The following is a 27197-nucleotide window of genomic DNA, read 5'->3' as shown; positions in this document are numbered from 1 at the left end:
ACGTACAGCGTGCAAGGGAGACGAGCTTGTGTTTGTCTCAAGCTGTTCAGTCATCTCAGCCTTAAGCCATGAGCATTGGCTGTCCTTAAAAAAAAGTTCACCAGCTGCTGAAAAATCAGTGCCTGGGATTGCCATGCCCTTGGACGCAAGAAGAGAAAAATGCAAAGGCTTGGGGGAGCGATACACCCGTGCCTTTCCCTGCAGAGAGTTTCTCCGGTGTATCCAGGTTCAGGTAGCTCTTGGGCATCTGCCGGGCTCTCTTCACCCCCTTGCACAGAGCCACGGTGCGTGGCTGATGACTTACGGCTCAGGGCAACAACTGTATGGTAGCCAACATAGCCTCTCGCATCTCCTGTTGGGCAGATGAGACCGTAACACGGCTGTGCCGCATCCCGGTGGAAACCAGGGCGTTCTCACACGCCAAAACAGTATTTCAGGTAACGGCGTGAGCCGAGGAGGGCAGATCCTCCAGCAGCCGCGGGCCAGGCCCGTGCATCCCCCGCCTCCTCGCAGAGCGCGGCGGCCGGTCGCTGTCTTCCTCAAGTACAGGTGATGGCTGGCGATGGTTGTCAATAAACGAGAGCAGCACGTTATTGAAGAGCTGGTGTTTTGCATGTAACACGATCTACTTTAATTACCTTGTCATTAAAAGGGATTTTACAGCAGATTATGCTTTTAGAGCCTAATGATTATTATTTTTTTTATTTGTTCATCTTCGCCATGCCTTTCGGCATCGTTACGCTGCTGCCTAGCTGTGTCCAACCTATGCTTTACGCTGGGAAAAAGAAGCTGGAATATATTTCTGTCATAGTTAAGAAACTGAGAGAAAAAGCATTTTTCTTCTCCAAATTGAACTGAATTTTTTTTCAAAGATACAACTGTCTTTATACCGAAAAGAAAAACTTCAAGGAAATGTTTATGATACAATTTGCATACATTTATTTGTCTTCCCATCTTATAGGAGGAAAACAGTCCTCTTCTTCCTCTCTTTTATTGCTGTGTTATGTTGTTTGTCCTGGAAGGCAGCTGTGCTCAGAGTGCTTTTGTACCCCTGCTGTTGCCTGTCCGCATTGCTCTTGTGTTTCAGGAAATGATTTTGTTTTCTGTCCCCCGTCCCCCCGCACCGCCTGTCCCCCCGCCCGCTTTGTGGCACTCGGTACGCTCACGGTCTTTTGTTTATTGCAGAGAAACCCCATAACGAAACGTCTTTACGAAATCACACTGACATGTACAGTGGTGAGTCAACGCTGGCTTCTGGAGACCTTCACAATTTAACCCCCTTCTGCCTAACCCGACTTAATCTCCCGCGCTAACCGGGCAGCGAGCGGCCGCGTTCGCAGCATCGTCTGCCCTTCGTCTGTGCCCGTGCACCCCTGTGTGTGCCCGCGTCCCGCGTTCGTGGGTCGTAGCCTCAACTTTGCAAAACTGGGTGCCATGAAAGAGCCAAATAGCGAACAAATCCCCTCAAAGTTTTCACAATTTAAAATTATTGAGTTTTAAGCTAATTAACTGGCTATGCGGAGCTCAGCTTGAGAGGCATTTGGATTAATAGGATGTGGCCCATGTGAAAAAGTCTGCGTGGCTGAGCGAGCCCAGCTTGCTTCCTCGCCGAAGAGGTGGCTTGTCCTCAGCAAAGGCTCATGATTTAAAGATAAGACCCACCACCCCTCTTCTCTCTGTCTTCAGAAAGAGCATCTATTGTATTTGCGGCTAAACACAGGCAGCGACTGGGAGAAAAAGAAAAAAAAAAAGAGGAGTATTTGGCTTTCTCAAAAGCTGGGTGCTTTGTTTCTTTGTGGTGAGGTTGTACATGTGTTGGATGCTTTTGCGAGGCTCTTGCCCTTTGTCTGGGCAGGGAGATTACCTCCGGAGCCTGCGTTTGCTGGGAGGAGCCCGTCCCAAACTCATAAATTATGCTTCAGACACAAAACTGCACGGCTCCCCGGGGCACGATCGCTGCCCTGAGAATAGATTGGAAGTGTCATGGACGTGATGGGATAACGCGGGCAGAGTTGGGCAGCAGCAGGGGTTTGTAGGGAAGCGGGGTGATGGGGCTGTTTGCGGGCGATGCTGAGAGCACAGGCACTACCAGGGATGCGAACTCCTCGCCAAAGCCCACGGGGTCTGATTGCCCCAAGGCCAGGCGCTGTCATGGGCAGGATTTGCTTTCTGCCCCTCTTGCTGCTTACGGGGGCCGGGGTCGTGTGGCAGCGGGGTGGGGACAGCCCCGGCGATGCCCCGCGCTGGTCCCCGGCCGTGCCCTCCAGCGAAATCCCGCTCAGCTTTCCAGCCGGAGCCACAGCTTGTTTTGTGCCTTGCACAACCCAGGGCACGTTTTCTTCTTCCACGAGGACTTTTGGGGACAAGGAGTGCTTTTGCCAGCTGAGAGCAGAGAGAGTTGGAGAAGAGCTGTGAGAGAAGTTGTGAGAAGAGGAGGATATGCCAGGCGAGGGCACTGGATTCGGTGTCCCTGGCAAGAGCCCTCTCATGCCGGCAGGCAGCCCAGGCAGCCCTTCCCTGCCAAGGCAACCGGGGTGTTGGCATCTCACCGGCGGCTAGGAGTGGGAGGTTTCTGAGGATGCTGGAGAGCTGGGGAAGGCTCCGCAGAAGAACCAGCTTCGGAGGAAGTGCTGGTGGCAGCAAATGGGCCGGGCGTAGTCTGGAAATATTTGTAGAAATGGCTGTGAAAGGGGTTTGCCAGCAAAATGAGCTTCGATGGGAAGTGCATAGACTGCATCGTGCCTCAACTAGAGGTGAGCGGGAGGAGATGCCTCCCTCGCAGGCACGCAGGGCCAGGGACCAAAGAGAAATCCAGTGGCGAGCTCTCCTGTCAATATAACTTGCACCTCAGCAGCATAAATGATGTTTGCATTTCAAAGAGAATGCCTTCATGCTGGCTGGGCACCACTTCTGTGTTTGCAGCCCTCGCCGGATCAGGAGGGAAAGTCACCGTGGTGGTCGTGGGCTTCTTGATCTCCCGCTGCATGCCTGTGTTCGGGGAAAAGGGATGCTTAATAGTCACTTGGTTAGGAAAATGAGATCTTATCTGCACAGTCTCACAGATTTCTCCAGATTTCTAGTCATAGGTGCATAGGATAAACTGCCCGCTCTTTGCACTATATAGATTATTTGCACTTAATGTCTTCTGGAACATTTTATGGGTCCAGTGGATTCAAATCACCCACTGATGCCCCTGTGCAAATCTGAGCTCCAAACCAACAATTTCTTAATAGTTAATGAACTGGTAAAAAAAATTCTTACCCTCGGCCCTTTTTTCTTTTTGCTAACCCCGTGTTTCTCCCTGGAATGTCTGGCCGTAGCAGCCACTGGACCCAGCTGCAGCAAAGCAAGGAGTCTTAGGGGCAGGGGGACATCAGTCTCCCAAGTATTTTAGGTGTTTGGGAGACTTGGGGCTCTCGGACCCTGTACCTTGGGGTGCTGGTCCCTACGGTACAGGCTCAGCGCCAGCGCCAGCAGGCAAAGGGCTCTGCAGAGCTTGCAGGGAAGCTCGATGGGACGGGCTGCATGGGCACGGGCGGGGGCTGCGCGGCAAAGCAGCGGGCGGCTGCGAGTCCCCTGCCCTGCCAGTCTGCGATGGCTGTGCCCGAGCTCATCTCGGGGACACGGGACCTGCTGGCGTGGACGTGGGGCACGAGCGGCTTGTGGGACGCTGGGCTCGAGGGCCAGGCTGATTGCGGGAGATGCAACCAAGCCCTTCTCCCCACGGCTCGTAGCGGGTGCAATGATTTCCTTGCTGCAAAGCTTAATTGCCTAGGCAAACTGTCTTCAGTTATGAAGGAAAAATGATCTAAAAGGATTAATTGAATATTTTATCAGCAGAAGTTTCTCACCTTTTTTTAAAATGGAAAGTCTGGTTTGTTCTTTTTTCTTTTTTTTATTTTGGCAAACCATGGGATGTTTTAAAGCTGGCTAGTTGTGCAGGCGAACAGATGGGATGTGTCTGGATGTGCATATTCCTATTATTGCCTCTAAGTAGAAATGCAAGTTGATGTACAATTTTTAAATGCTGTCAGGTCAGGACTGTGGGGAGGGGGCACTTGGCTGCTCCGGGGTGAGAAGTGGCTGTTTCTGGGATATCCTGTTCACAGCCGAACGGGTCCAATTTCATAGAGGCGGGGAAAACAGCAGCAATATATTGGAAGCAGAGTCTATTTTTGAGCAGAAATAAATAGCCATGGGATTTATTTTTCCAGTTCTGTTCCATCCAAACAGATGAGTGAGACGTTGCTATTTGTCTGACAGCTTCCAGCTGTAGCTGCCGCAAGTTCAGAGCTGGAACGGTACCTCTGCCTGAGAGAATTTCTGGCCTCTCCCTATAACAAATATCAAAATATTTATTAGTAGTGCTGTACTACGGCAAAAAGCTTATCAGCTATGCAGTGTTGTTGTTAGGGTTATTAAACAAGTGGATAGGATACTAATTTATCTCCCTTATTTTTAATTTTCATCATTAATATATGGCTCGTAAAATTTGGCTTGCACTGCTGCTTATCTCTTCTAGTTATGCCCCGGGCTCCTGAGCAAATGGGTTCATTGTGGGAGTGAAACGTACAGCCTGTTCAAACAGGCTGCAGACTGTTGGCTAATAAAAGCCAATATTAGCTTAGAAAATAATATCCCGCTCTCCTAATCACATGAGAAGAGAGAAGTTCACGAGTCTGGCCGGGGGTATGGGAGCTGTTGATAAATCCTGGCTTTAAACCCAGCCGCTGGCTCTGTCATCCCCCCGCAGAGCCCCGGCATGGGGTGGCTGGTTTTAACCAGGAACGAGATTCTCTGCAGAAGCAGGCAAGCAAACAGCAGCGTGTGCCTGCCCAGAGAACTGGCCCTTCAGGATAAGGTCAAGATTTGCCTGCCCTGGTAATCCATTAATCAAATAATTGACTAACCCGCTGAGGAGCACATGCGGACCGGTAACCTGTGGGTGCGTGGGAGCGGTGGGATGCGTGTGTGTGGCCGCGCTCCGGCAGATGTGGAGTCGTTTCAAAGGCACGGTTTAACTCCTGGGGTTGGGGTTTTTTTTCCCCTTGTGAGGCTGGTCCCAGCCTTTCTCCAAGGCAGGTTGATGGGAACTCCATGAACAGCCCTTGCCCTCTCTCCCCTCCTTCTTCCCAGCCCTTTTCCCCTACCAGAGCTCAGGTGGAGGCTCCCCAAATAGACGTGGGCATCCCCAAAAGCCCCGTGGTGCTGGGCAGACCTGGCTGCCTCCTGCTCGCTGAGCGAACGAAGCTTTCGGGGCAGCAAGAGCGGGCTTGGTCTGCACCCCGAGATCCTGGTCCTGCACCGGGGTGGGCTCTCCTCCAATACCAAATTGCTTTGGTATTTGTAGTGACCCTGTGCCAACCCTGGCCATTCTGTCCCCTTTCCTAATCTCATAACCTCCGTCTCTGCTACTGCTGCTTTCAAGCCCATCTCATCCTGTTTTGTCCTCACTGATCTAGATCTAGTTTAATAATTCAATTTATTAATGGAATCTATTCCATTAATAATTCATCTTTTTCCCCTACAAAGAGACCTTTGCTGTGTGTATCTGTAGAGAATTGTCTTGTGTCTTCCCCTGGTTTTCTCCTGTTAAACTTTCCTGTCCAGTCCTGAAATTTGTTATTTTGGCCACTAAGTTCTTCCTTTCCAAAGGGCACTGTCCTTCCAGGCCCCGCAGCTCCTGGTAAGGGTGGGAAACCTCCTTGGTGCTGCTAGAGCCCCAGACGGCGCCGGGATCCTCCATATTTCGGAGATCTCTGTGGCAAAGCGGCTCAGTTGTCCGAGTAAACCCTTCCTGTGCCCATTTGCTCCTTTTGTCCTTTGTTACATGTTCTGTCCATCAGTATTTCCACGGCTCATCTGATTTCAGCCCATTTCTTTGTGCTAGAGGCAGGGGTGGGCAGGAAAGGTGCTGCCCCGGCGGGAGCCGATGATGCGGGGACTTTCCTGATGCACCATCCCAGCAGCTCAGCTCCCTCTGCCCATCTTCTGCTGCTTCTTTACCTCCCTGCCTGCCAAGCATCCTTTCTCTACCCCCCTTTTTTTTTTCTCCCCCACTTTAAAAATGACCTTGAGCCCTTCTCTACTTTCCAGGTACATTTCTGGGTGAGTTCAGTATCCCAGGCTTGGCTGGGAACTTGACAGCTTCCCCCTGACAACACTGTGTATTTCTGGCCCTGTATGTGCCCTCCCCGTTGGTGCAGCAAAGGAGAGTTTAAAAGCACTTTGTTTTGTTTGTTTTTTTCTCTCCTGCTGATTTCAGCCCGAGGGATTACGGAAACAACTCCCAGCTTCATGTATCCCTACGGGACCTCCAGCAGTCAGATGGTGCTCCGAGGGGTGGACCTCTTGCTGGAGTGCATTGCTTCAGGAGTGTACGTACCGCTTCCCGGCCGGTGGGGATGGGGAGAGGGTGGTGCCCAGCCGTCCCCGGTGGGATGGCCTGGGACCAAGAAGCTGAATCACCAGTGGAAATACCTCTGGCTAGGAAAAGGGATCGTTCCCTTCCTTTTAACTGCCATTAACAATACTCTCATAACCTACTTGGAGCATAAGAGCGTGGAGCAAACAGGAGAATTGAGTTTTGCAGCACTGTTCAGAGAAGCAGGTGTCTTCGGATACTTGCTGTCCAAGGTTAATTCCCCACTGGTTTGTCCTTAGAGCTGTTTGCAAATCTCCTGGGTGCTCCTGACCGCACTGTATAAACTGCGGGTGAGGACACTGGTGGTCCATGTGCCTGCAGAAGCGTCCTGGGCTCGGGTCCATGTGCCTGCAGAAGCTCCTGATCGGCTGGTGATGCTCGGGGTCCTGGTTTAGGGGCTGTGGTAGGAAGGAGGGTGGCCCAGCAGCTGGATCAGTCCTTTTCCCTGGGTGCGAGTGGTTCCGAGTGCAGGATTATCAACTGTTTTCTTAGGAGTCATTTTCTTGTCTTGCAAAAGCATTTATCTCCTCCCCTCTCCTTAGACCAGCACCAGACATCATGTGGTACAAGAAAGGAGGAGAGCTCCCAGCAGGCAAAACCAAGCTGGAAAACTTTAACAAGGCTCTTCGTATCTCCAACGTCTCCGAGGAAGACTCCGGGGAGTATTTCTGCTTGGCGTCGAACAAGATGGGCAGCATCCGCCACACGATCTCGGTGAGAGTGAAGGGTACGTCATCTTTACCTTGCCATCTTTTTAACCTTCGCAACCAGAAGCTGTGAGGGGACGTGCACGGAAGGGGATGCTCTGATTTGTTGAAAGGGGGAGCGGGGGCTTTCTGCAGGGGCTGTCTCTGTGCTGTATCCAGCCATACCTGCTTCTTGTCCAAACTGACCTAAAAGCAGTGTGAGACGCGATCTCAGCTGGTGCAACTCAGCAGAGCTTCACTGATATAAACGGTTGCGTTTTTGTGCAAAACGGGAGCATCGTGGCCAAAGAGGGGGGAAGAGGACTCTCCACTCTCGCTGCACCCAAGAAAGCCCACTCGAGAGGACGGTGTTTTCATGTCTTAGTTCAGCAGGGTGCAGGCAGGGAGAGGATTTTGGATGAGGTAGTACTGCTGCATTTATAACTAACTGGTGCATTGCTGTATTTTAAAGCTGCTCCATACTGGTTGGACGAACCCCAGAACCTCATTCTGGCCCCTGGTGAGGATGGCAGGCTGGTGTGTCGAGCCAACGGGAACCCCAAGCCTGCAATACAGTGGCTGGTGAATGGCGAGCCTATAGAAGGTGAGCAAGGAGGAATCTGTACCTCCAAAAAACCTAGCCAAGGATCTTGTGGCTCACCATGAGAGCCAGAGCTGCTGTCGGGGTGCCAGGCACCCCGCTGAGCAGTGTGCGTGGGCTCCGGCATTGCAGCACATAAACCACCTGCTTGTCTGAGACGAGGCCAGTTGAATCGTGTCTTTGTAGGCTGGGGAGGTCACGTACCATCGTCTGGGCTGCGATGGAAAGATGCATAATGATATTGAGAGTCTTGTGAATTGTAATTTAAAATTTAATTTAAATTCTCTGTTTTGAGAATGTAAATCTCTCTCTTTAAATTCTCTCTGTTTTGAAGCTTCTCCCCCCAACCCGAGCCGAGAGGTGGCTGGAGACACCATTGTATTTCGAGATACCCAGATTGGCAGCAGCGCTGTGTACCAATGCAACGCGTCCAACGAGCATGGCTACCTTCTCGCCAATGCCTTTGTCAGCGTCCTGGGTAAGTACTTATGGAACATGAACACCCTCTACTCAAGTTTTCCCTGCAGCAGTTCTCTGTTTGCTTTCCTCTTTGTTGTTAGCTACTCTGAGGCTAATGCACAAAGGTACATGACCTCTGCAACCAGGCTTTGGAGCAGAAGTCCATTGCCATGGACCTGCAAAGCCAGGCAAGGCTGAGGAGGTCCTGTTGGCGCTAAGATGTAAGCTGATTCACGTAGCGAGGCTAGAAAGGGAAGGAGAGATGAGGGGGAATGGAGAAGCTCTACCGAGTCTTGAAAGTGCCAACAAGGAAGAGTGAAAAAAAGAGAAGGGAGAAAAGACTGGAAAGGGAGCAGCCATCTGGAAACTGGTTTTTTTTTTCCTTTCCCAATGGCTGTGATTTTTGCTGTTTGCAGACGTGCCTCCACGGATACTGGCCCCCCGCAATCAGCTCATCAGGGTGATTCAAAACAACAGGACCCGGCTTGACTGCCCCTTCTTCGGCTCGCCGATCCCCACCCTGAGATGGTAAGAGCTGCAGCACGTCCCCTGCCAGTCCAGAGGGGTGGGAAGGGGAGGTTTCCTGCTCTTTCTTCCCTTACAATAGCGCTTTGTGGTGTTGTGAGGTTTAAGAACGGCCAGGGGAACACGCTGGATGGAGGAAACTACAAGGCACATGAGAACGGGAGCTTGGAGATGAACATGGCTCGGAAGGAGGACCAGGGCATCTACACTTGCGTCGCTACCAACATCCTGGGTAAAGCGGAGGCCCAGGTTCGCCTGGAGGTTAAAGGTAGGGGCACGAAGGGCTTTAGGTCAAAATGGTCTCTTGGATCTTCTGAAACTTGCAGCAGAAATAATAATTCAGGTTAAGGGAGGGTTGGTTGTGCGCTCCAGCAGTCTGTCAGCAGGATAGGCATTACGTAATTTGGAGCTGGAATCCAGAAAATGGTAGAGATTCCCTTTTAATGTTGGAAAAAAAGCAAGGCTGTGGATATACTGAAGCTGTAGAAGGGCTTGGTGTGGATATTGAGCTGTGAGATGCCATAAGCAATGCAAAAAGAAATACAAAGTGTGTATCAGGGTTAACTGACGGCAATAAAACATTTTCTGAATCAAGCTTCCAGCGGGGCTTTCCCTGTTCAGCAAAACTGATTGCTGACTCAGAAAACTGGGTATTTTTTAAAGGGCCAGCATGAATTAATGGCTTGTTAAATTAATTTATTTGCAAGCATTTGTATCAGAGACAGTTCACTATAGCAAGCTGGACAAACACTTGAGGCGCATGCTTGTCCTTTCCAAGTAACACTGCTCTTCATTGAGTTCCTGAGCTAACTCTACAACTCCTCTACAAGTACCTGACAGGAGGGTGTAGAGAGGTGGGGTCGGTCTCTTCTCCCAGGTCACAAGTGATAGGACCAGAGGCAATGGCCTCAAGTTGCACCAGGGGAGGTTTAGACTGGATTTTAGGAAATTTTACTTCACTGAAAGGGTTGTCAAGCACTGGAACAGGCTGCCCAGGGAAGGGGTTGAGTCGCCATCCCTGGAGGTATTTAAAAGATATTTGGATGAGGTGCTTTGGGACATGGTGTAGTGGTGGGCTTGGCAGTGTTAGGTTTACGGTTGGACTCGATGATCTTAAAGGTCTTTTCCAACCTAAACGATTCTGTGATTCTGTAAGACTCAGCAGTTTGGTGCCTAACGCTTTCTTGCTGACTTTGTGCAGACCCAACCAGGATTGTGAGAGGACCAGAAGATCAGGTGGTGAAGAGGGGCTCCATGCCTCGCCTCCACTGCCGTATAAAGCATGACCCGACGCTGAAACTCACAGTCACCTGGCTGAAAGATGATGCACCCCTGTACATTGGAAACAGGTCTGGCTCTAACAGTTTCACGGGTCTTCTCCCCCAGGATTGTCAAACTTTTTAGAGAATGTTTCAGGAGTCACCAGGGATAATGTGGACAAGCATCGAGTTCCCATCTAGGCAACATTTTCTGTTCTTGATACTTTTAATGTTACTAGCTCCTTCCAAAAGACACTGCCTAGCAATTAAAATTGACTTATCAGTAAATCAAGACTTTGACTATAGGTTTTATTTACAGATATTTTAGGACATCTTGATAAGATGGGTGGGTTAATAACAAGCTACTTCAAAATTAATGTTTTTCTGCTGTGAGTGGTACAGTTGTAATTTCCTTTCCATAGCTGACTCCCTTCTCGTGAAGTGAGATCTGATCACGGGACACGAGCCAGTCAGAGGTCGGACTGTTTTCCTAAGAGTGTGATTATTCCAGATATATACCAGAGCACATTCGCTGATTCCTTAGGAAATGAGGTTTCCAAGAATAACTCAACACATCCTTAGCTGATAAAATCTTCAGACCAGAGATGTACTCCTGTTCTGTTTGGGCTTTTATATGTATTTTATCAGAGAACAGTTAGACCTCAGTCTTTCTGCCTAATGCGTAGGCACAGTTGTGTGATTATCGTTCTCATCCCTTTAAGGATGAAGAAAGAAGATGACGGTCTGACAATATATGGCGTGGCTGAAAAGGACCAAGGGGATTACACCTGCATAGCTAGCACGGAGCTGGACAAGGACTCCGCTAAAGCGTACCTCACCGTGCTAGGTAAAGCTGTCCTCCCAACGTACTGACACAGAGCTAAGTGCTTTATTTTTAATACAACAGACTGACTTCAAGGTCAGACTGAAAGGGTGATCTGTGATCACAGAACTCTCCTCTGAAGCAGAGATGCTCAGGGAGATGCTGGCAGAGCAATTATTCCGTTGCTGCAGGACTCGGCAAGGACGGGCTGCCTAATCTCAGACTTGGACAATGGCATTGAGTTTGAGTTGAAGGAAATGTGCATTTGACACCAAAAAAAAAAAAGAGTAGTTAGTTATTACATACAGCTAAAAATATCCAAATGTGGATGTTGAAACTCTATGAGAACAGTCCTAAATTTGCAAGTGAATTTACCTGAATGTCAGGCTGCTGAGCAACATTGGAAACCAGGGGGTGAGGGAGCCACTCCCAGCCTTGCAGGTCGCCTTTTCAATATGGGGGGTGACCAACCTAAACCCATTCCCCATACCCGTTTAGGTACACTGCGAGATCTACTCGCAAAAACCAGATCTATCAGTCCCTGCTCTTGGCCACCTCAGATCTTGCTGACGTGCCGCATTCACGGGAGTGCCCCAGCCTGCCAGCCCCACTGGCATAGACCCGCAATGCCCTACAAAGTTTTGTCAGAGTGCGATAGGAATCTCGTATCCCTAATAATTTGACTGGGCTTGATTTATTTCCCTTCCTTTTCCCCTAATAGCTAATTAACTCTATAGCAGGCTGGTGTTTCCCCTTTGCTGTGTACTACAAGTATGAATAAAGGTGTGCAGAGCGTGACTGGAGGTCTCTGGGGGAAGGACGTACCTGCTCTGGTCCCCAGGCAGGATCGGACCCTTCTGAAATCTGTAACTGTGTGTGTAACTATATTTGCCAGGTGCTCCTTTGGCCACCCAAGCTTAATGACTAAACTAACACCGTTAACAACCAATGTCTTACCTTGCAGCCGTCCCTGCTAACCGTTTGAGAGACTTACCAAAAGGTAATCATCACTAATTCATTGGGTTTATTTTATTTTGTAAATTGATTTTGGTTTGCCTTGCCAATAACGCCAGCAAATCTAGGTGTAGCGGTTGAAAAAGCTGGGAGCTGATGCTTCCAGGTCCTGTCCATGTTGTCCTTGGAAACCCATCCAGATGGCCGTGGGCAGAAGGGTCCTGTGTCCGATCGTTTTGTGTCCCATAGTGCCAGTCCTTGAGTGCAAGAATCACCTTACCCATACCTGGAAATGGTGAGCCCTGATGGGAGAAAAAAAAAATTCACATTGAATCCCTTAAGCTTTACCTGGAAAGAAGTTATTACTGTTACTGTTATTGCATGAGCTGGTTCTGTGCAGCCATGTGGGTTGTGACCAGATAAAGAAACCAGAATTGTGGGCAGAGCATTTCTAACAAGTATGTATTTTCATTGAGGCTTTGTGTCCTTTCTGTTCTATTTGTTTGCATTTATTTTTTGGACAGCTGCCTGTAGTTTGTTGTAAGATCATATATCCCCCTGCTAAGCCGCTGTATCATGCTTCCACCACCAGATAACATCAGTTGTACAGGGAGCAGGTAGGGTTTCAAGGCAAGGCGCAATTAGTACATGAGCACATTTGTATTTAAAAAATTGCAGCGGTCCACCAACAGCTGCAGGACATGAATCGTGCCACGGAGCACGTGTCTGGGCTAAGACGGCCAGGGCTTCCCCTCCCAGGAGAAGTGAATGGGAACTGGGACTCCCAGCTCCTGGGACAATCCCAGCCTAATTTGTCTCGTTACTCGGCCAACAGAACGACCCGACCGGCCCCGTGACTTGGAGCTGTCAGACCTGGCCGAGAGGAGCGTGCGGCTGACATGGATTCCTGGAGATGACAATAACAGCCCCATCACAGGTCAGCTGCCAGACCCTCTGCCCCATATCCCTCCTGCTTTCTTCTGCAGGGTGGAGGGAAAACTTTCCTTGTGAGCTGAGCCCTTAACCCCACCTCTCCATCCTCTTCCCCAGACTACATTGTCCAGTTTGAGGAGGACCGGTTCCAACCTGGCATGTGGCATAACCACTCCAGGTACCCCGGGAGCGTCAACTCGGCCGTCCTGAACCTTTCTCCTTACGTCAACTACCAATTTCGGGTGATTGCGGTGAACGACGTGGGCAGCAGCCTGCCCAGCGTGCCCTCCGAACGATACCAGACCAACGGGGCACGTGAGTACCGTCCACCCAGTCCCTCTTGTCGTGGTGACTTGACGTTGTTCTTAGCATCTGGCCACCACTCTCCGTGTAGACTCTTCCCTCGTGGCGTATGATCACAGCTCCTATAACAAACAGATTTACACAGGTGAGGGAATAAGCTGGTCCATGCATGTGCTGGGGTGTAATTTTATATATCACATCCTCATCCTATGACTGATATTCTGCAGAGCAGCAAAACTCAAATGGAAATTTATGCAAAGGTCACTCCAGCAGAATCTGTTGAAGGAAGGCCCGGTTTCACCTTACAGAGAAGCTTTCTAAAGAAAGTCTTTCATCCTTTCTGACCACAGGAAGCTCAGAAGTCTCTTGGAAAATTAGACTCAAGTGTAAACTGGCCACAAGCAAAAGGCATTTTGTTCCAAAATTGCTAATTCATTGTCCACTGCTAGAGCTGGCCAGGAGCCCAGATCGATGCAGGAGTAAAGTGTGCTCCAGTCCCACGACCAAGACTCGGGTCTTCAGTTTGTGTGCCCAGTGCTTTGTACGTTGTAGAACACTTGGGAAAATTCATATGAGGAATTCGCAAGAAGCTTTGTAGTTTTGCTGCATTTCTTAATTTAACCATTGCAGAGGTACTTCTGCAATATCTACTGGCATCTAGTGTTGGCTTTCGACATTACTCTTCTTGTTTCAGATTTCAAGTGTCTGACTTGGCTCCTGGGGTTGCTTCACAATGGCTGTCTTTCAAAGATTTAGGACATTTTGGAAAAAAAAAAAAAGAAGAGGCTCCTAAATAAATGGCCTGGTTTTCAAGAGTGCTGAGAGTCTCATGTTCCATTAACCTGAATGGGAACTTCTGGAAAAATCAGGCCATTAACTTCTGTCTTGGAAGTACTTTTGGCTGGCACAATGAAGGGTTTTTAACCATTCAAATGGTCATTTTTCAACATTATAAACTGCATTTCTTTTTTTCAATGTGAATTTCAGGTCCTGAAATTAACCCAACAGGAGTTCAAGGTGCAGGGACCCAAAAAAACAACATGGAGATAACCTGGACGGTGAGTTCTTCTTGGATGCTTGACAGCCACCCAGCATCTTACCATTACGGTCACCGATGCTAAGATATAGAGAACTCAGCAGCTCTAGCATGTGTGATGTACCATACAGAATACCATAAGCTTAATCATCATAAAGGAAATAAAAAGCAGAAGATGCATCTACAAGAGAGGCCATTGTTAGGGCCTAGAAGAAGGTTTGTGATCAAGACAATAATTTGCAACTGTGTAAGCCAAAGAAAAGATGCTGTATCACAGATCTAGGTTAGGCAGGATGCTCAGAGAGTCTGATTCCTTAAGCAGTATATAGGGCTTACAGACCAGCTCTTGCTTTTCTTTGTGGACCAGCAGGTGTCATCCACAAATAAGGCAGCATCTGTAAGGAGGATAGAAATTGCAGTGGGAGTATGGACTGGAATATAAGGATATGGTTCTTGGTCTGGTCCTTGCCTTGGGTCTGGAGGGCAAGGACTAGGTATGTGTCTCTCTGGGAACAAAAGTATTGACCTCCTTTGAGGTTTGCTGATGGAGCATGAAATAGGAACCAGCCGCTGAACAGAACTTTTTGGAGCTCCATGGCAGAGAAATACAGTTGCTCTTTCACCTTCTCACTTTCTTTTTCTGTTTTGGTCCATTAAGCCTCTGAATGCAACTCAAGCTTATGGGCCCAACCTCAGGTACATCGTGAGATGGAGGCGAAGGGACCCCCGAGGGAGCTGGTACAATGAGACAGTGAAGACGCCAAGGCACGTCGTCTGGAACACACCCATCTACGTCCCCTACGAGATCAAAGTGCAGGCAGAGAACGACTTTGGTAGAGCACCAGAGCCTGACACCGTCATCGGCTATTCAGGGGAAGATTGTGAGTATTTTCTCAGCCAGAGATGGTTAAGTGTTTCAGAAGGGCAGGATCCCACCCAAGGTCAGTGGGTTGGCACCTGTGTCTGGGACATGTTCATAGCACTGCTTGACGTGGCACAAAAATCCAGTTCCAGGCATCGGAAGAAAGAGGCTTGGCCATTAGATTCTGTTGTGGGCTCTGCCTGCATGACCCCAGTCACTTAGCCTCTCCCTTGCTCTCTCTAATACCCAGATAACACTTTGAGTGTGGAAGACAGTAAGATTTCATTTAAGATGAGCTCTGGCTGTATTCCAATAAACCACATTAAATTTTTTGCCCCTGACATCCGTAGAGCACCAAGTTCCTCTCGGGTGAGAGGTGCTACGAATGGCCAAAAGGGCCTTGGTTCATCCTGGACTGGATTCTCGTGCCTCTCTGATAAGGCCCCAGCTCGGGCTCCTGTTTGCAACACACCATTGGCTCAGCTTATCTTTCTTTAAAACTCTCCACCTGGTCACGCAGAACAGTGGCCAGCTTGTTTAACTCTCTTTTCACCTTCTTTCTGGGCTACTGGTATCACCTTCTGTGCCTGTAGCATCCAAGACTCTGAGCTACGATTATCCTTATCCTGTTAGGATAATGTAGTTTGCTGCCAACAGCTTTATTTCTAAAGAAATATATATTAATTCCTTGCATTGCAGCATCAGTGAGGGTCCCTGGCTGTGTGACTTTAGGATTACCAAGAAGGGAGGTAGATAAGCCAGCTAACGAGCCATGACTCTAGGCTTCAAGTCAAGGGGGCACAAACAGGGCACAGCAATTTCAAGAAAATCTGCAATCTTGGTGCTGAGATAGCACACACCACACATCCTCCGACTGGGCATCTTCTCCCAGAGGAGACAGGGCAACGGGAAGGAAAATGGGCAGAAACAGTGGGAGTCAGGGTTAGAGCTGAGCACCGGAAGCAAAGCTGGACCTAGCCGAGAGGCTGTTACTGGAAAAGCTCCACAAGCATCCGACTGCACCGTCGTCTCTGCATTACCTGTCTGTGCACTACCAGGGTTTTGGTGGGGTTTTTTTTCTAGTTTCAGTTGAAAACTTGTGCAATAATTTTGAATTTTGGGAGGATCTGAATGAGCCTGCACATGTGTGCTTTACAGGGAGGTAAACCAGGGAGAGCAAAGCTCCCGTATCACAGCCCAGACACAAAGTGTTCCTGCCTGTATCCCAAGGGGTGGGAAAACTATTAAAAAAAAAACCAAAAACAAACCCCAAAAAACTAGTCCCTGCCCTGTCATGTCTGAATTGCTTCACAAAAAACTGCAGATTTCTACATACAAGCAGGTGATCTGTAAAGAGGAGGTAAAAAACCCAACTGGATCAACAGCAGGTTCTGGCCAAATTCAGATTAACAGATGTGGAAATAACGGGTAGTTTTGTCACTCTTGGGTCTAACAGTGCCCAGCCAGTTGCAGCAGGAGGGGCTGGATTTGCCGGCAGCAGAGTCACCCTGGGCTACCCTTCACTCCGAGAGGGAGGTGAGCCAGACCTCTGGCAGCAGCGTGTAGGAAGCCCCGCTATTAACTGGATCACGAGTATTCTTGTGATGGCCGGCTGAGTGAAATACGGGGTTTTTTTCCCCTCTTTCCTGTGGAAGCACTGCTAAGAAAACAATAGTCGGCTTTTAAAGCATGTCAGGGAGAAAGTGAGAGGGACGGAGGTAAGTGATGCTATTTGCAGGGTCGTAGGGGCTGCTTACCCCCAACGAGGGCAGCCGGGAAGCTGCGAGTTGGCCTGTTGCTCCTGTTTTATGTTGCCCAGTTTGGAAATCCTCAGAAATTGAATTTAAGGAGGGAGAAAAGGAGATGATTATCCCCATGAAAACACGGCCGGCCGGGGTGCCAGCAGATGGCAGAGCCAGCGCGCAGAGCCGCTGCTCGCCCGGTTGGCAGCAGCCCAGCAAGGCTGCGATGGAAAAACCATGGCGTGGGGGGCAGAGGGGTGTCCGTCCGTCTGTCTGACCTCCAGGGTACTGCTGGGTGCCTAACGTACACTCTGCTTTATCCCTGAACGCTCAGATCCCAAGGCTGCGCCTACAGATGTTAGGATAAGAGTTTTAAACAGCACTGCCATTGCTCTGACCTGGACCCGAGTGCACCTGGACACCATCCAGGGACAGCTCAAGGAGTACAGAGTGAGCACAACCAAATCTCTTCGGCACTGACTATTAATACAGCTAACCTTCTCACAAGCCGAGGTGGCCCTGGCGATGGAGCTGCCTGCGATGGGGATGACAGAAAACTCTCCTCCAGCCATCGGGACCCTTTTGCCACGGCTGGGGTGCAGACCACAGGGGCTGAGCTCTGCTCTGGAGCAGCACCAGAAATGAAGGGCTTTGGTTTGCTCTTTGTGGTGCCTGGACGGGGCTGGGGACATCTCCCGTTGCTCCCCCGGGGCTCGGTGCTGGGCTGGCCCTTCCCAGAGCCTGCCCGCAGGATCTGGGGTGCTCAGACAAAGCAGGCAGGGCTGCCCTTGTGCACCCAGAGAGGGACTCAGGGTGGTCCTGCCCGTGCAGCTCTAGAACTGCCCAGAACCACCGGCTGGCTGGCTCTGGGGGGAATGACCTCAGATAGGTACACACAGGCTAGTTTTTGTGTCATCCCCAGAGTACCTACACCGTCTTTTAATGAACACCAACCCCTGCAAAGCCTAAACCCAACGGTTCCTACTAACTGGCAACTAAAGACAGCATGGATCCTGTTTGTTTATTTACTGCTAAGGTAAAATGCCAGTGTTTCTGTACAGAGGATAGACCCTGTTCAAAACAAGCAAAAGTCTGGACAGATTCCCTTCTATCAGAGTTTAAGATGTTACCAAAAGCGCGTGTCCTGTAAACAGTTCCAAATTCAATAATCCGCTGGGCATAAAGCAAGCTCCCTGGGTACCGCTTTCATTTTTTTCTGCCTCTGCTCTGTCATTCTGGTCTATTTTCTGAATGAATCTTATTTCTGCATGAAATAAGATTTACAGTCGGGGCTTCAAAGGGGAGACTTTCCACGTTCAGACTTCCCTTTGTGCCTGGACACGTCCCACCTTTCCTTGTACACCGCTACGGTACTGACCTGGGTGGAAAGGGAGAGTCACTTGATGCCTAGCGCTCAGAAGCCAGAAACAGCTCTTTGTAGTCTGAGCTTAGCTGGTTTTGCTCTGTGACCTTTAGTAAGCACTTAACGCCATGCCTCAGCCTCTTCCTCGGGTAACACCACTGACCTGCCTCGCTGGGGGGATGTGGATTAATTAATTGCTCTAAAAGGCTTCTGCAGCCGAGAGCTGCTCTTTGGAAAGGCAAAGTTTTGCTATGCTTTGTTAATGAAAAAAAAAAAATTGCTCTTAAATGGGAAAAGCTTCACTTGCCATGCATGTTTCTTGAAGGCCTATTTCTGGAGAGACAGTAGTTTGCTGAAGAACCTGTGGGTCTCCAAAAAACGGCAGTATGTGAGTTTTCCTGGAGACCGAAACCGGGGCATAGTGTCCCGGCTGTTTCCTTACAGCAACTACAAGCTTGAGATGGTTGTAACCAACGGGAGAGGAGATGGGCCACGCAGTGAAGTTAAGGAGTTCCCCACACCAGAAGGAGGTACGTTCCCAGGGGGGTTGTGCAGGCACCCGTCCCTCGGGTGCGTGCCGGGAGAGGTTTGGGTGGTTCAGCTCTGCAGAGCGGACCGTGAGCCGCACCGCTCTGCGGCAGAGCCGCGATGCTGCTGGGGAGATGCGCTAGGGACAATTTTTAGCCGAGCCTGGGCAGCATCTCCTGGGCAGCATCACTGTCACACGGCACGGCTGTACGCCTTCGTCACCGCGGGGCAGGTGACATCTCTGCAGCTACACCTAGAGCTAACTCCTGGCACTGTCTCATCAATCTAAAAATCCCCTTCAGGTACTTTGAACACATCCGCAAGTAGCTCTTAGGCTGAACAAGAGAAATGTTTGCAAAGCCTCTTCAGAGGCACAGCACCGTGCCCTTGATTTGCTGCCTGACCTGCAAATGTCGCCGCACCTCCCCGTGCTGCGGGTCGGTGAAATGGGAGCGAACATATTCATCTTGCTCAGTAAAAGGCAGTAAAATCTCTGTAAGACCTAAGTACTTTTGTTCTGAAAGGATGTCGCTAATACCCCTCCTGTCAGGCTTTTAAGGCAAGAGCGCCTCATTCTTCTGTTTAAAGAGCTTGTGTCAAGGATGAACTTGAGATTTTAATTTTCTTGCTGTCACAGGAGCTATTTATAGACACGCCAATAACTTTTTGTTGGAGCTGCACTTTCAGTGGCTGGCAATGAATCTTCCTATAGCACAGATGTTTTTGGCACAGTATGTTACAAAAATGCAAGAGGAGAGGCTGGAAGCAAATCCTGTCTCAACTAACACACAATACTGTGGGGTCTTCCTCTGTCTCTTCCTCTTCGTCCTGTTCCTGCTGTACAAGAACAGCATCTCTCAGTCCTGTCTCATTCTTCCTTAACATTTTCTTGGATGCTGTCACCATTTTCTAAGGATTTTCAATTGACCAGCCATCATTAAGCTTGTTGAAAAAGAGAAAAAAGCTTCTTGTTTTGCAGTCAGGTGCATTGCAACTGAGCTGCTTACCTGTGCTAGAGGCACGGAGCATTTGGGGTAGCTATATGCGTACGCGGGTGGCGTTGATTGAAACAATTATAGCAGATTAGCAGATTATACTCTTAAGTAAACTGCTGATTTGTTTTTTCCTATACCATTAAGCGATTTTATTGACTGTATGTTGATGTTTAGGACCTTGAGTGATATTCTGCAAACCTTCTGTTTAAAAAGATAAATCGCTAATCTCTCAGATCGGAGCGCCCAGTTCTTTCCCCAGTGAAGACACTGCAATTATGAGTAAACCAGGAGAATCATTTAATTCAAGAATGTATAATGCTTTCCTTCCTGTACTAGCTCTGAATAAGCAGTTATAAAAGCAGCCATTCCTCGGGGTAAGGACCACTGTATATGTGCACCAGCTCCCTGGTACAGGTCTCCAGGCATTAATAACACAAAGATGCTTTGCAGTAAGAGAAGCTGCTATACTATTTTTCACTGTTCCAGCAGACAAATAGATGAGATGTAAATGATGGGCTGGATGGGGGCTGTAAACAAGACCAGTAAAGTATGTGTACAACACACAGAAATGGGACTTGGACTGTGTCACAGCTCCGCTTCACGGCTGCAGCATCTTTTGGGGGTGCCTGACCGAGCTGTGCGCTGGAGGGCAGCGGTACCCAGCGAGCGCAGCACGGGCACGCTGCTGCTGGGGCTGGGCTTGCATGCAGAGCTGCTCTGGTTTCTGCTCCCTGCACACGCGCTGCTGAAAACCCTGGGCTGGTGCATGGGCTCTGGCACAGATTCTTGGTCAATCGGTTTCTGACCTTTAGTGTGTGTGTGTTATCTGCGTGTGTGTGTATTTATGAGTGTCTTGAGTGTATCAGTCAGCCTGCGATGTATACAGTATTGTAAGGTATGTTATCTTGTATGTTTTTTCTTCTTTCCCTCTCCTCCCTGCTCCCGTCCTCCTCCCAAGTGCCCAGCTCCCCCAGGTATTTAAGAATCCGACAGCCAAATCTGGAAAGCATCAATCTGGAGTGGGATCACCCAGAGCATCCCAATGGAGTCCTCACAGGATACAACCTTAGATATCAAGCCTGTACGTTCCACATGTTATCTTCTTAGTGATAATAATCAAGTCCTTAAATATTTTCCTTGCTGCTAATTACCTCCTCACCTAGCAGAGACAGCTCTCCGTAAGGAAGTGGAGGCTTTCATCACAAGATGAGGCACGCTGGTGCTGGAGAGGAGTCCTGGAGCAGTGCTGGGCAGCTGCAGTTAACCAGGGAGGGTTGTAGGTGCTCAGCAGTTCTCCAGACTCGACCGTTGAAGGGAGATAAGTTTGATCTCCGATTTAGAAAGACCTTTAGGCGCAGGCTGAGCAGTCTGTATGCTCACTCAAACACAAGCTCCCAGCTGTATAAGAGATGCTGCCTGGAGTGCAGCATGCTCTGCAGAGCCCAGCACGATGCCTGGGGCAGTACGGCCTTCTCCGAGACCCTGGCACTTGTGCTATGCCCTTCCTTGACCACCTAATACAACCCTGAATGTCCCTGCTAGCAGGTCCCCCAGCCAGTAAGTCACCAGGTGAAGCCAAAGTGTATTTAACAGCAGCTTAAATACACTTTGGTACAAGCCAAAGTGTATTTAACAGCAGCTATAGCTCTGAGCGCACGTGGCCCCTCACCGACTGCAGGTCCGGTCCTGGGGGCAAGGTGACAAGGTAGATAGCACAGTGTATTTCTGAAACAAGGCTGAAGCCACCACGACCTGCCTTTCCTCCCCAGTTAACGGATCCAAAACGGGCCGAACCCTGGTAGAGAACTTCTCTCCCAATCAGACAAGGTTCACCCTGCAAAGGACAGACCCCATCTCGCGCTATCGCTTCTTCCTGCGTGCACGGACCCAGGTGGGAGAAGGAGAAACCATAGTGGAGGAGTCACCAGCCTTGCTGAACGAAGGTATGTGCAGCAGCAACAGCTTCTGGCTTTGCTGAGGGGTTGGGGGGGGATGGTACATGTATCGGCCAAAAACTGCAGGTCAGAGAATCGGGTGGTCCACAGAGCAACCAGTACAAGATAGTAACTGGTGCACAGCTACTGTCTACTGCAGAGAGAGATAGGTGACTGACCAGGACCAAATACTGCAGCAGAAATGCTACAGAGGTGACTGGGGGGACTGTCCCGTGCTCTCGGGAACCATCTTGCTGACCCCCAAGCAATTAACGTTCCTCATGCACCCCTGGAGCAGGAGAGCATCTTGCTCTCATCTTGCAAAAGGTGCAGCTCTAATCTGCCCCTCTGCAGTCTCTGTACGAGCTAAATAAGGGGCAGATGGGGGTGATTTTTTACGTGGCTCGCAGGGGGTGCAGCCGCTGCATCCTCTGGGCAGTGAACCCCAGGCGGGGGCTACGGTGCCACTTCCCTCTCACCCCATACCCAGCAGCTGACCTGACCCTCCAAAGTGAAGCCCCAACTCCCAGATTCATAATAAGATAAAATGCCCATTGTGGGACATTCATCAAACTAAGTGAAAGTTCAGGAGCCCTGAGGGAACTCGGGGAGACAAAAGCTGGCTCTTTCCTTTCTTCAGCATTTGCTAAAAGACCTATGATTGGGTTAGGCTCTGATTTAATGGGGTTTTTGTCTCCTTTCCTCCATCTCTCCCTCCCCAACTAATGGCTCTGAGTAGGAAAAGTAATTCCTACTGATGACCCAGTGGAAATGAAATGCTTCCTGACACCTCTTAGGTGGGCTCCAGCATCGCTAATTGACGTGACAGGATGGGAGATGGGGCTGCATATGCTATGGGGGAAAAAATCAGCTAAGTTACACCCTGGCAAACAGGAGAGGGGGCATGTCATTGCTTTAAAAAGGAGCTTTGCTGAAAAAACTGAGAGCACAGGGATCAGATTGAAGTTGTCGGTGCCGATAGTCAGTAGTTCTAGTTGTCTCATATACATTTGCAGTACTGGGTTTGTTTCTATATGCTGATAGCAGCGACTGTTAGGAGAGCACAGCTAAATAATAGCCATAACCAACTGCTGTTGTATATCGCTGAACTGATTTGTATCAGGAAATAGCAGGTACAGCGTACGCCAGCGTGACAAGGTAAGGTTCCCTGTCCGTGGGGTCGGGGGTGCGGACGGGCGGTGGCACCCAGTGCTCCCCGGCTGCCCCTGCCGAAGGGCCGAGCTGCTGCCACTTAGCAAAAGGACAAAGCATTGGCCATTAAGCAGCAAGAAAAATTAGAGTAAAATCCCAGTATGAATTTACAGAAATATGGCAAAGTTTGACCTCGAAGCATGAGAGCCTGAGGTACAACATGATATAGGCAAGTTCTGCTCGTGATAACCATGTAAGTACAATTAGCGGCTCTAAATGCCCACTTTGATATGAAGGTACCTGCTGTAAAGCTACGCGAAAGATGAGTTAGGAATTAAAAAAAAGGCAGATAAGAAAATTAAACCCATTAATGCATTCAGAGGTTGTTTTCTGCTTGCCAGACTCATTCACCTGAGAAGTTTAAATAAAATACATCTCTGATGTTCTGCAGCACGGGCTCCAACCCACACAAAGCAGGACGAGCACTGATGTTAGAATTACACTAGAAAAAGCTAAAGTGAAATTCAGAGTGTCAAAACTGGTCCTTGCTGGGATTAGATATAAGCGCCTGCTTAAGCACTTTGCTTAATCGGCACCACTGGCATCTCTGCTGCGGAGCTGGTGTGTGTTTAACCGGTAATCTCCGTCTCCAAGGGGCCGTTCCTGCTCTCTCTGCCCTCTGCAAGTGGCTCGGATGCGCAGGAGGGTGACGGGTTGTAGCTAATGCATTTATTCCCTCTCTCTCAAGTCTCTGGTGACTGTGTGCAAGTGGTCCCAAGTCTCTTGTTGGTGTGTTCTGGTTGTTTTATATATTCCTCTGTTTTCTCTTCCCTTCTCTTCTATGCTCTCTTCGTATTTCCCTCTCTATCCTTGCTGCTGCCCTCTGAAGCCACGCCAACCCCAGGTACTGTACCAGCCGGAGCAGGTAACAGGCATGGGGCAAGGCTCACTCCACGCTCGCTCACTGGCAATTAAGCATGCGCTCCATTAACCCTTTCAATGGGAAGGTGAAGTGTCAGGAGTCTAAATTGGACATACGAAACGACGGCAGGTAAAACGAAGCCCCACAGGCAGCAGGGACTAGGGCAGGCTCCATGGGGGGGTCTGCAAAGGTTAAAATATCTCTGAGCGGGGCTTAACAGCCTCCCCGATGCCTAATGATAGCCAAAGCCACCAAACACTGCAGCTGCCACCGACTGTACAAGCAAAAATGAGAGTCAAGTTGCCCTATTAAAGAGGTTTTTAACCCCAGGTCTGCACAAAGCCCTCTCCCTTTTTAAGCCTCAACATCCCTGCCCTGCAAAATACAGAATACCAGCCCTCCCCGACTCAGTGGTGCCTGCCTGTGCTCTGCCCTGCAGTATTTAAGCTGCATTTTTACAGCTGGGAGCCTGCAATATTGCTGCTGGAGCAGCTGCCTCCCTTGGCCACGCAGGTCTGCGTTGCAGCATAGGGGCACCACAAGCCACGCACCTCCCCATGGCTCTTTTAGGGCTGCCAGGGCTTTCGTACAAGAGGATCCTTTTGTTTCCAGGTGCCCATTGAAAGGGTTAAGGACAATGTTTGTGCCACAGCTGTGCATGTCTGCATGCGAGGCTATTGCTGGCTTTGCCCTCGATTGCGAATTTCTACAGCAGCGTTGAAGCAGAGAGAAACCTTTCCTTGTAACGGGGCAGGGGGGGAGCATCTCTACCTGCTTTCAAGGAAACCCAAATCCTCAGTTACCCAGTGTCAACCCTGCAAAGTCCAAAGCATAAGCACAACTTCTGGTTGCCCAAAGAAGGACACCCACTTCTTACGAAAGCTGCAGACATGACTTTTTTTTTTCCTCCCCCCGCCCCTCCTTTGAGCCAATATTTCAGCAGCAGGGACAGCCCTGTGACCCAGCTCAGATGGGGGCTCGCAGCAGCACTAGGGAGCAGCCAGCCAAAAAGCACCCCAAATGCTGCAGAAAAGCTTTTGGTCTGGAGCAACCTGCACCAAGGACTCTGTAAGAGGTCCGTGCTTTGCCTTTGCTGGACACGGCCCCGGGGCTTCCCAAGGAGGAACAGCTTCTTAGGGAAGACTCTTCCCAAGTGATACAAGTGCAGGACCTGCTCTCTGCACCTGTAGGTTTTGCTTTCCTACCTCATAGATATTTCGCCTCCTTTTATTTTCTTGCAGTGATGTCTCTCTGCCCAATATTATTTTGTGGTTTGTTTTTTTTTTTCCTTTCTGAATAGATGCCAACCTTTTTCTTACTGTATTTTCTCTTCCTAAAAAAAAAAAAGGGGGGGGTGTGTGTGTAAAGGATTGGTCTGCTTTGGGTGGTGGGAAATTGAAAACAGACATCATCTCTTGGCTTAGAGGATCTCTATCCTCCGAGGCCGGGAGGGCTCTTTTGCTGCTATAGCTCATACTTCGGCCAGGGTTTAGCTTATCCACAAGAATTTTCTTTCTGGATTTTCTTTGTGGATCAGGATCACCTTCTTAAAGTACTTTTCTGCTTGCCATGGACATTGCTGAACTTTGAAAACACAACGTGATCTCTTTATCCTTCCAGCATCATATCATTTCATATAATTTCTTATACCACTGGCAGCTAGATGAATGAATTGCCATTTAAAGGATAATTCTACAAGAACAGAGCCCACTGGTTCCCCCATCCCTCTATTTTTTACCTTCTGCTAAGAGAAATAGCAAAGTGAAAAGATATGCCAGAGCTGAAAGACGTCTAAGAGTTAGTCACTGGAGTCGTAGGTCCTTAAGTGCTAACTCAGCCGCATCCACAGCTTCCTCACTGTGCTACACTTCAGCAAGAGGAATCAAGGCAGTGTAAGCCGTGGCAAGATCCAGCGCGCATCCTTGTCTCGCTCTCGAGCTGGATGTCATTTCTCGTTAGGACACGGGGCGGGTGCGGGAGCTGTTACACAGTTCCAGCGGTGTTTGTCCTGAGAGGCTGTTTCTCTTCCTAACAAGTACGGGGTTCGAGTGAAATACTGCTTGACCTTTCTCAGAAGATTCATCTCCGCTCGGTGACCTAGATTTTGTAGATTTTTATGGATTCACAGTGAAAGTTGTGTTAAATCGCAGTAAAACACTTTGCCATAGGCTGCTGGCACTAAAAAAAAATTAAAAGGTCTTTTTTTTCAGGGGTAACCTTGCCTATACAGGGTCATAGCTGGTTTGTATGTGTATGAGAAACTGGACCAGCTTGATGAAATCAAAGTGAAGTGCAGGGACTTTCCCTTAGGAAAGGCTTTACCTTTCCTAAGCCAGACCTGGACAAAGGGAGAGGCGATACGAGAAAAGAGAGGACATCTAAAAAGGGCTCTCATTTATGCTATGAATGAGGAAAAAAAATCAAAACTGGATCCTATACTACCCATGTGTACGGAAAAACTTCATCAGGGACCATAAAGATTATTGGTCTTAGACTTTAGGGAAAAAAACATTGACTTTTCTCTGTTCCCTTCTTGTCTCTCCGTAATTAGGAATCAGAGGAGAAAGATCCTATTGTTCATTTTAGAAACAGACAGCAGTAGAAACAGAGAACTGCTGACCCCTCTCTTTTAGAGGCTGCTCAATCGCTCCTTTCTATTCCTGAATTTCTTATAGCTGTCATCAGATTTGGAACACTTTATGGTAAAGACTTTACAATTTCCTTCTGTTGTTAAAAACTGGGAGAGGGCGAGAAGAAAAAAAAAAAAAATCTCTGAAAATATATTTGGCTAATGATCAAAATTAATGAAAAATTAATCAAATTTCTCCAGGCCTAATTATTTTGTAGACACACCCAAGGGAAAGCTGTTACTAGAGCCTAACAACACATTAAAAGCACCTTTAAATAATTAAAGAGCAGTATGGATGTGTATTGTTTCCTGTATTTTGCAAAAACCCATGCAACTACTCCCTGAACTGCTACACTACTCGGAGCAGGACTCGAGTCCCCTCTCTTAAGAGTCTCCCTCTTTAAGTATCCCCCTTTGGCTTTTATGATTCTTCCTCTCAGTTTTTTTCCTAATCTGAGCCTCACACAGTTTTTGTGTAAGGTTTGGGCTCCTGTTTACTGGTCCGTTCACGGTCACAGGAGCCAAGCTGCAGCAAAGAGCACAGCCGTCCTGCTCCAAGCATCTCTCTCATTACTTAGCCTATTAATTGCTACAGCCAGACTGCTGCATCCCCTGCCCATTAGAGCAGCGTATCTCCTCCCCACCGTGCCCCTCGGTCTCCATTACCCGAAAGGGTAATGCATCTTGCAGACAGAAAAAGCAATCTCTGCCTTGCAAAGATGGGGCCTATTAATGAGCTGAATGGTCGTTTAGATGTTTCCAGGAAGATGGGCTACGGTGGGAGCAAGAGAATGGGAATTGCTCTTGCTGGCTTTTACTCTGGGTGTACTGGGCCAATTTCAAGCCTGGTTTTGAAACACTGGTTTTCAGGGTGCTGCTCTGTCCTGCAGTTGGGAAAGTGGCAGCCCCTTCTCTGCACCGCCTCCTCCTTTCAGAGAGGGGGGAATTCTTCCCCCATCACACAAATGCCGGATGCTCCGTCCTGTACCTAAACTTGAGGCCGCTGTTGTCAAAGCCCTTGCGTGAACCTCACGTTGGGAATGCAGAAAAATAAATTCAGCTGCTCC

At 49.1% G+C, this 27197-nt stretch overlaps 1 protein-coding gene across 10 annotated transcripts in view; it reads left to right on the top strand.

The window, feature by feature from the left end:
• Nucleotides 1-27197, top strand: part of NFASC (neurofascin) — a 54951-nt gene that overhangs the window by 7919 nt on the left and 19835 nt on the right. For 3 of the 10 annotated variants that reach the window (XM_072844568.1, XM_072844565.1, XM_072844562.1), the window contains exons 7-22: nt 6266-6377; nt 6967-7151; nt 7583-7714; nt 8046-8189; nt 8587-8698; nt 8797-8963; nt 9897-10044; nt 10677-10801; nt 11742-11777; nt 12567-12668; nt 12782-12979; nt 13955-14025; nt 14662-14884; nt 20452-20574; nt 21263-21436; nt 23469-23483. In XM_072844568.1, the coding sequence (XP_072700669.1) occupies nt 6266-6377; nt 6967-7151; nt 7583-7714; nt 8046-8189; nt 8587-8698; nt 8797-8963; nt 9897-10044; nt 10677-10801; nt 11742-11777; nt 12567-12668; nt 12782-12979; nt 13955-14025; nt 14662-14884; nt 20452-20574; nt 21263-21436; nt 23469-23483 (2067 nt within the window). Of the gene's footprint in view, nt 1-1185; nt 1237-6265; nt 6378-6966; nt 7152-7582; nt 7715-8045; nt 8190-8586; nt 8699-8796; nt 8964-9896; nt 10045-10676; nt 10802-11741; nt 11778-12566; nt 12669-12781; nt 12980-13954; nt 14026-14661; nt 14885-16941; nt 17058-18295; nt 18501-20451; nt 20575-21262; nt 21437-23468; nt 23484-27197 lie in introns of all 10 variants that reach the window. The other 7 variants (XM_072844561.1, XM_072844569.1, XM_072844564.1 and 4 more) reach the window with 5 other exon arrangements.

The sequence above is a fragment of the Ciconia boyciana genome, chromosome 23 (genome assembly GCF_034638445.1).
Source record: "Ciconia boyciana chromosome 23, ASM3463844v1, whole genome shotgun sequence".
Classification (NCBI taxonomy): Eukaryota; Metazoa; Chordata; class Aves; order Ciconiiformes; family Ciconiidae; genus Ciconia; species Ciconia boyciana.
Note: the sequence above shows the minus strand (reverse complement) of the source record. Positions and strands in the feature narration are given on the sequence as shown.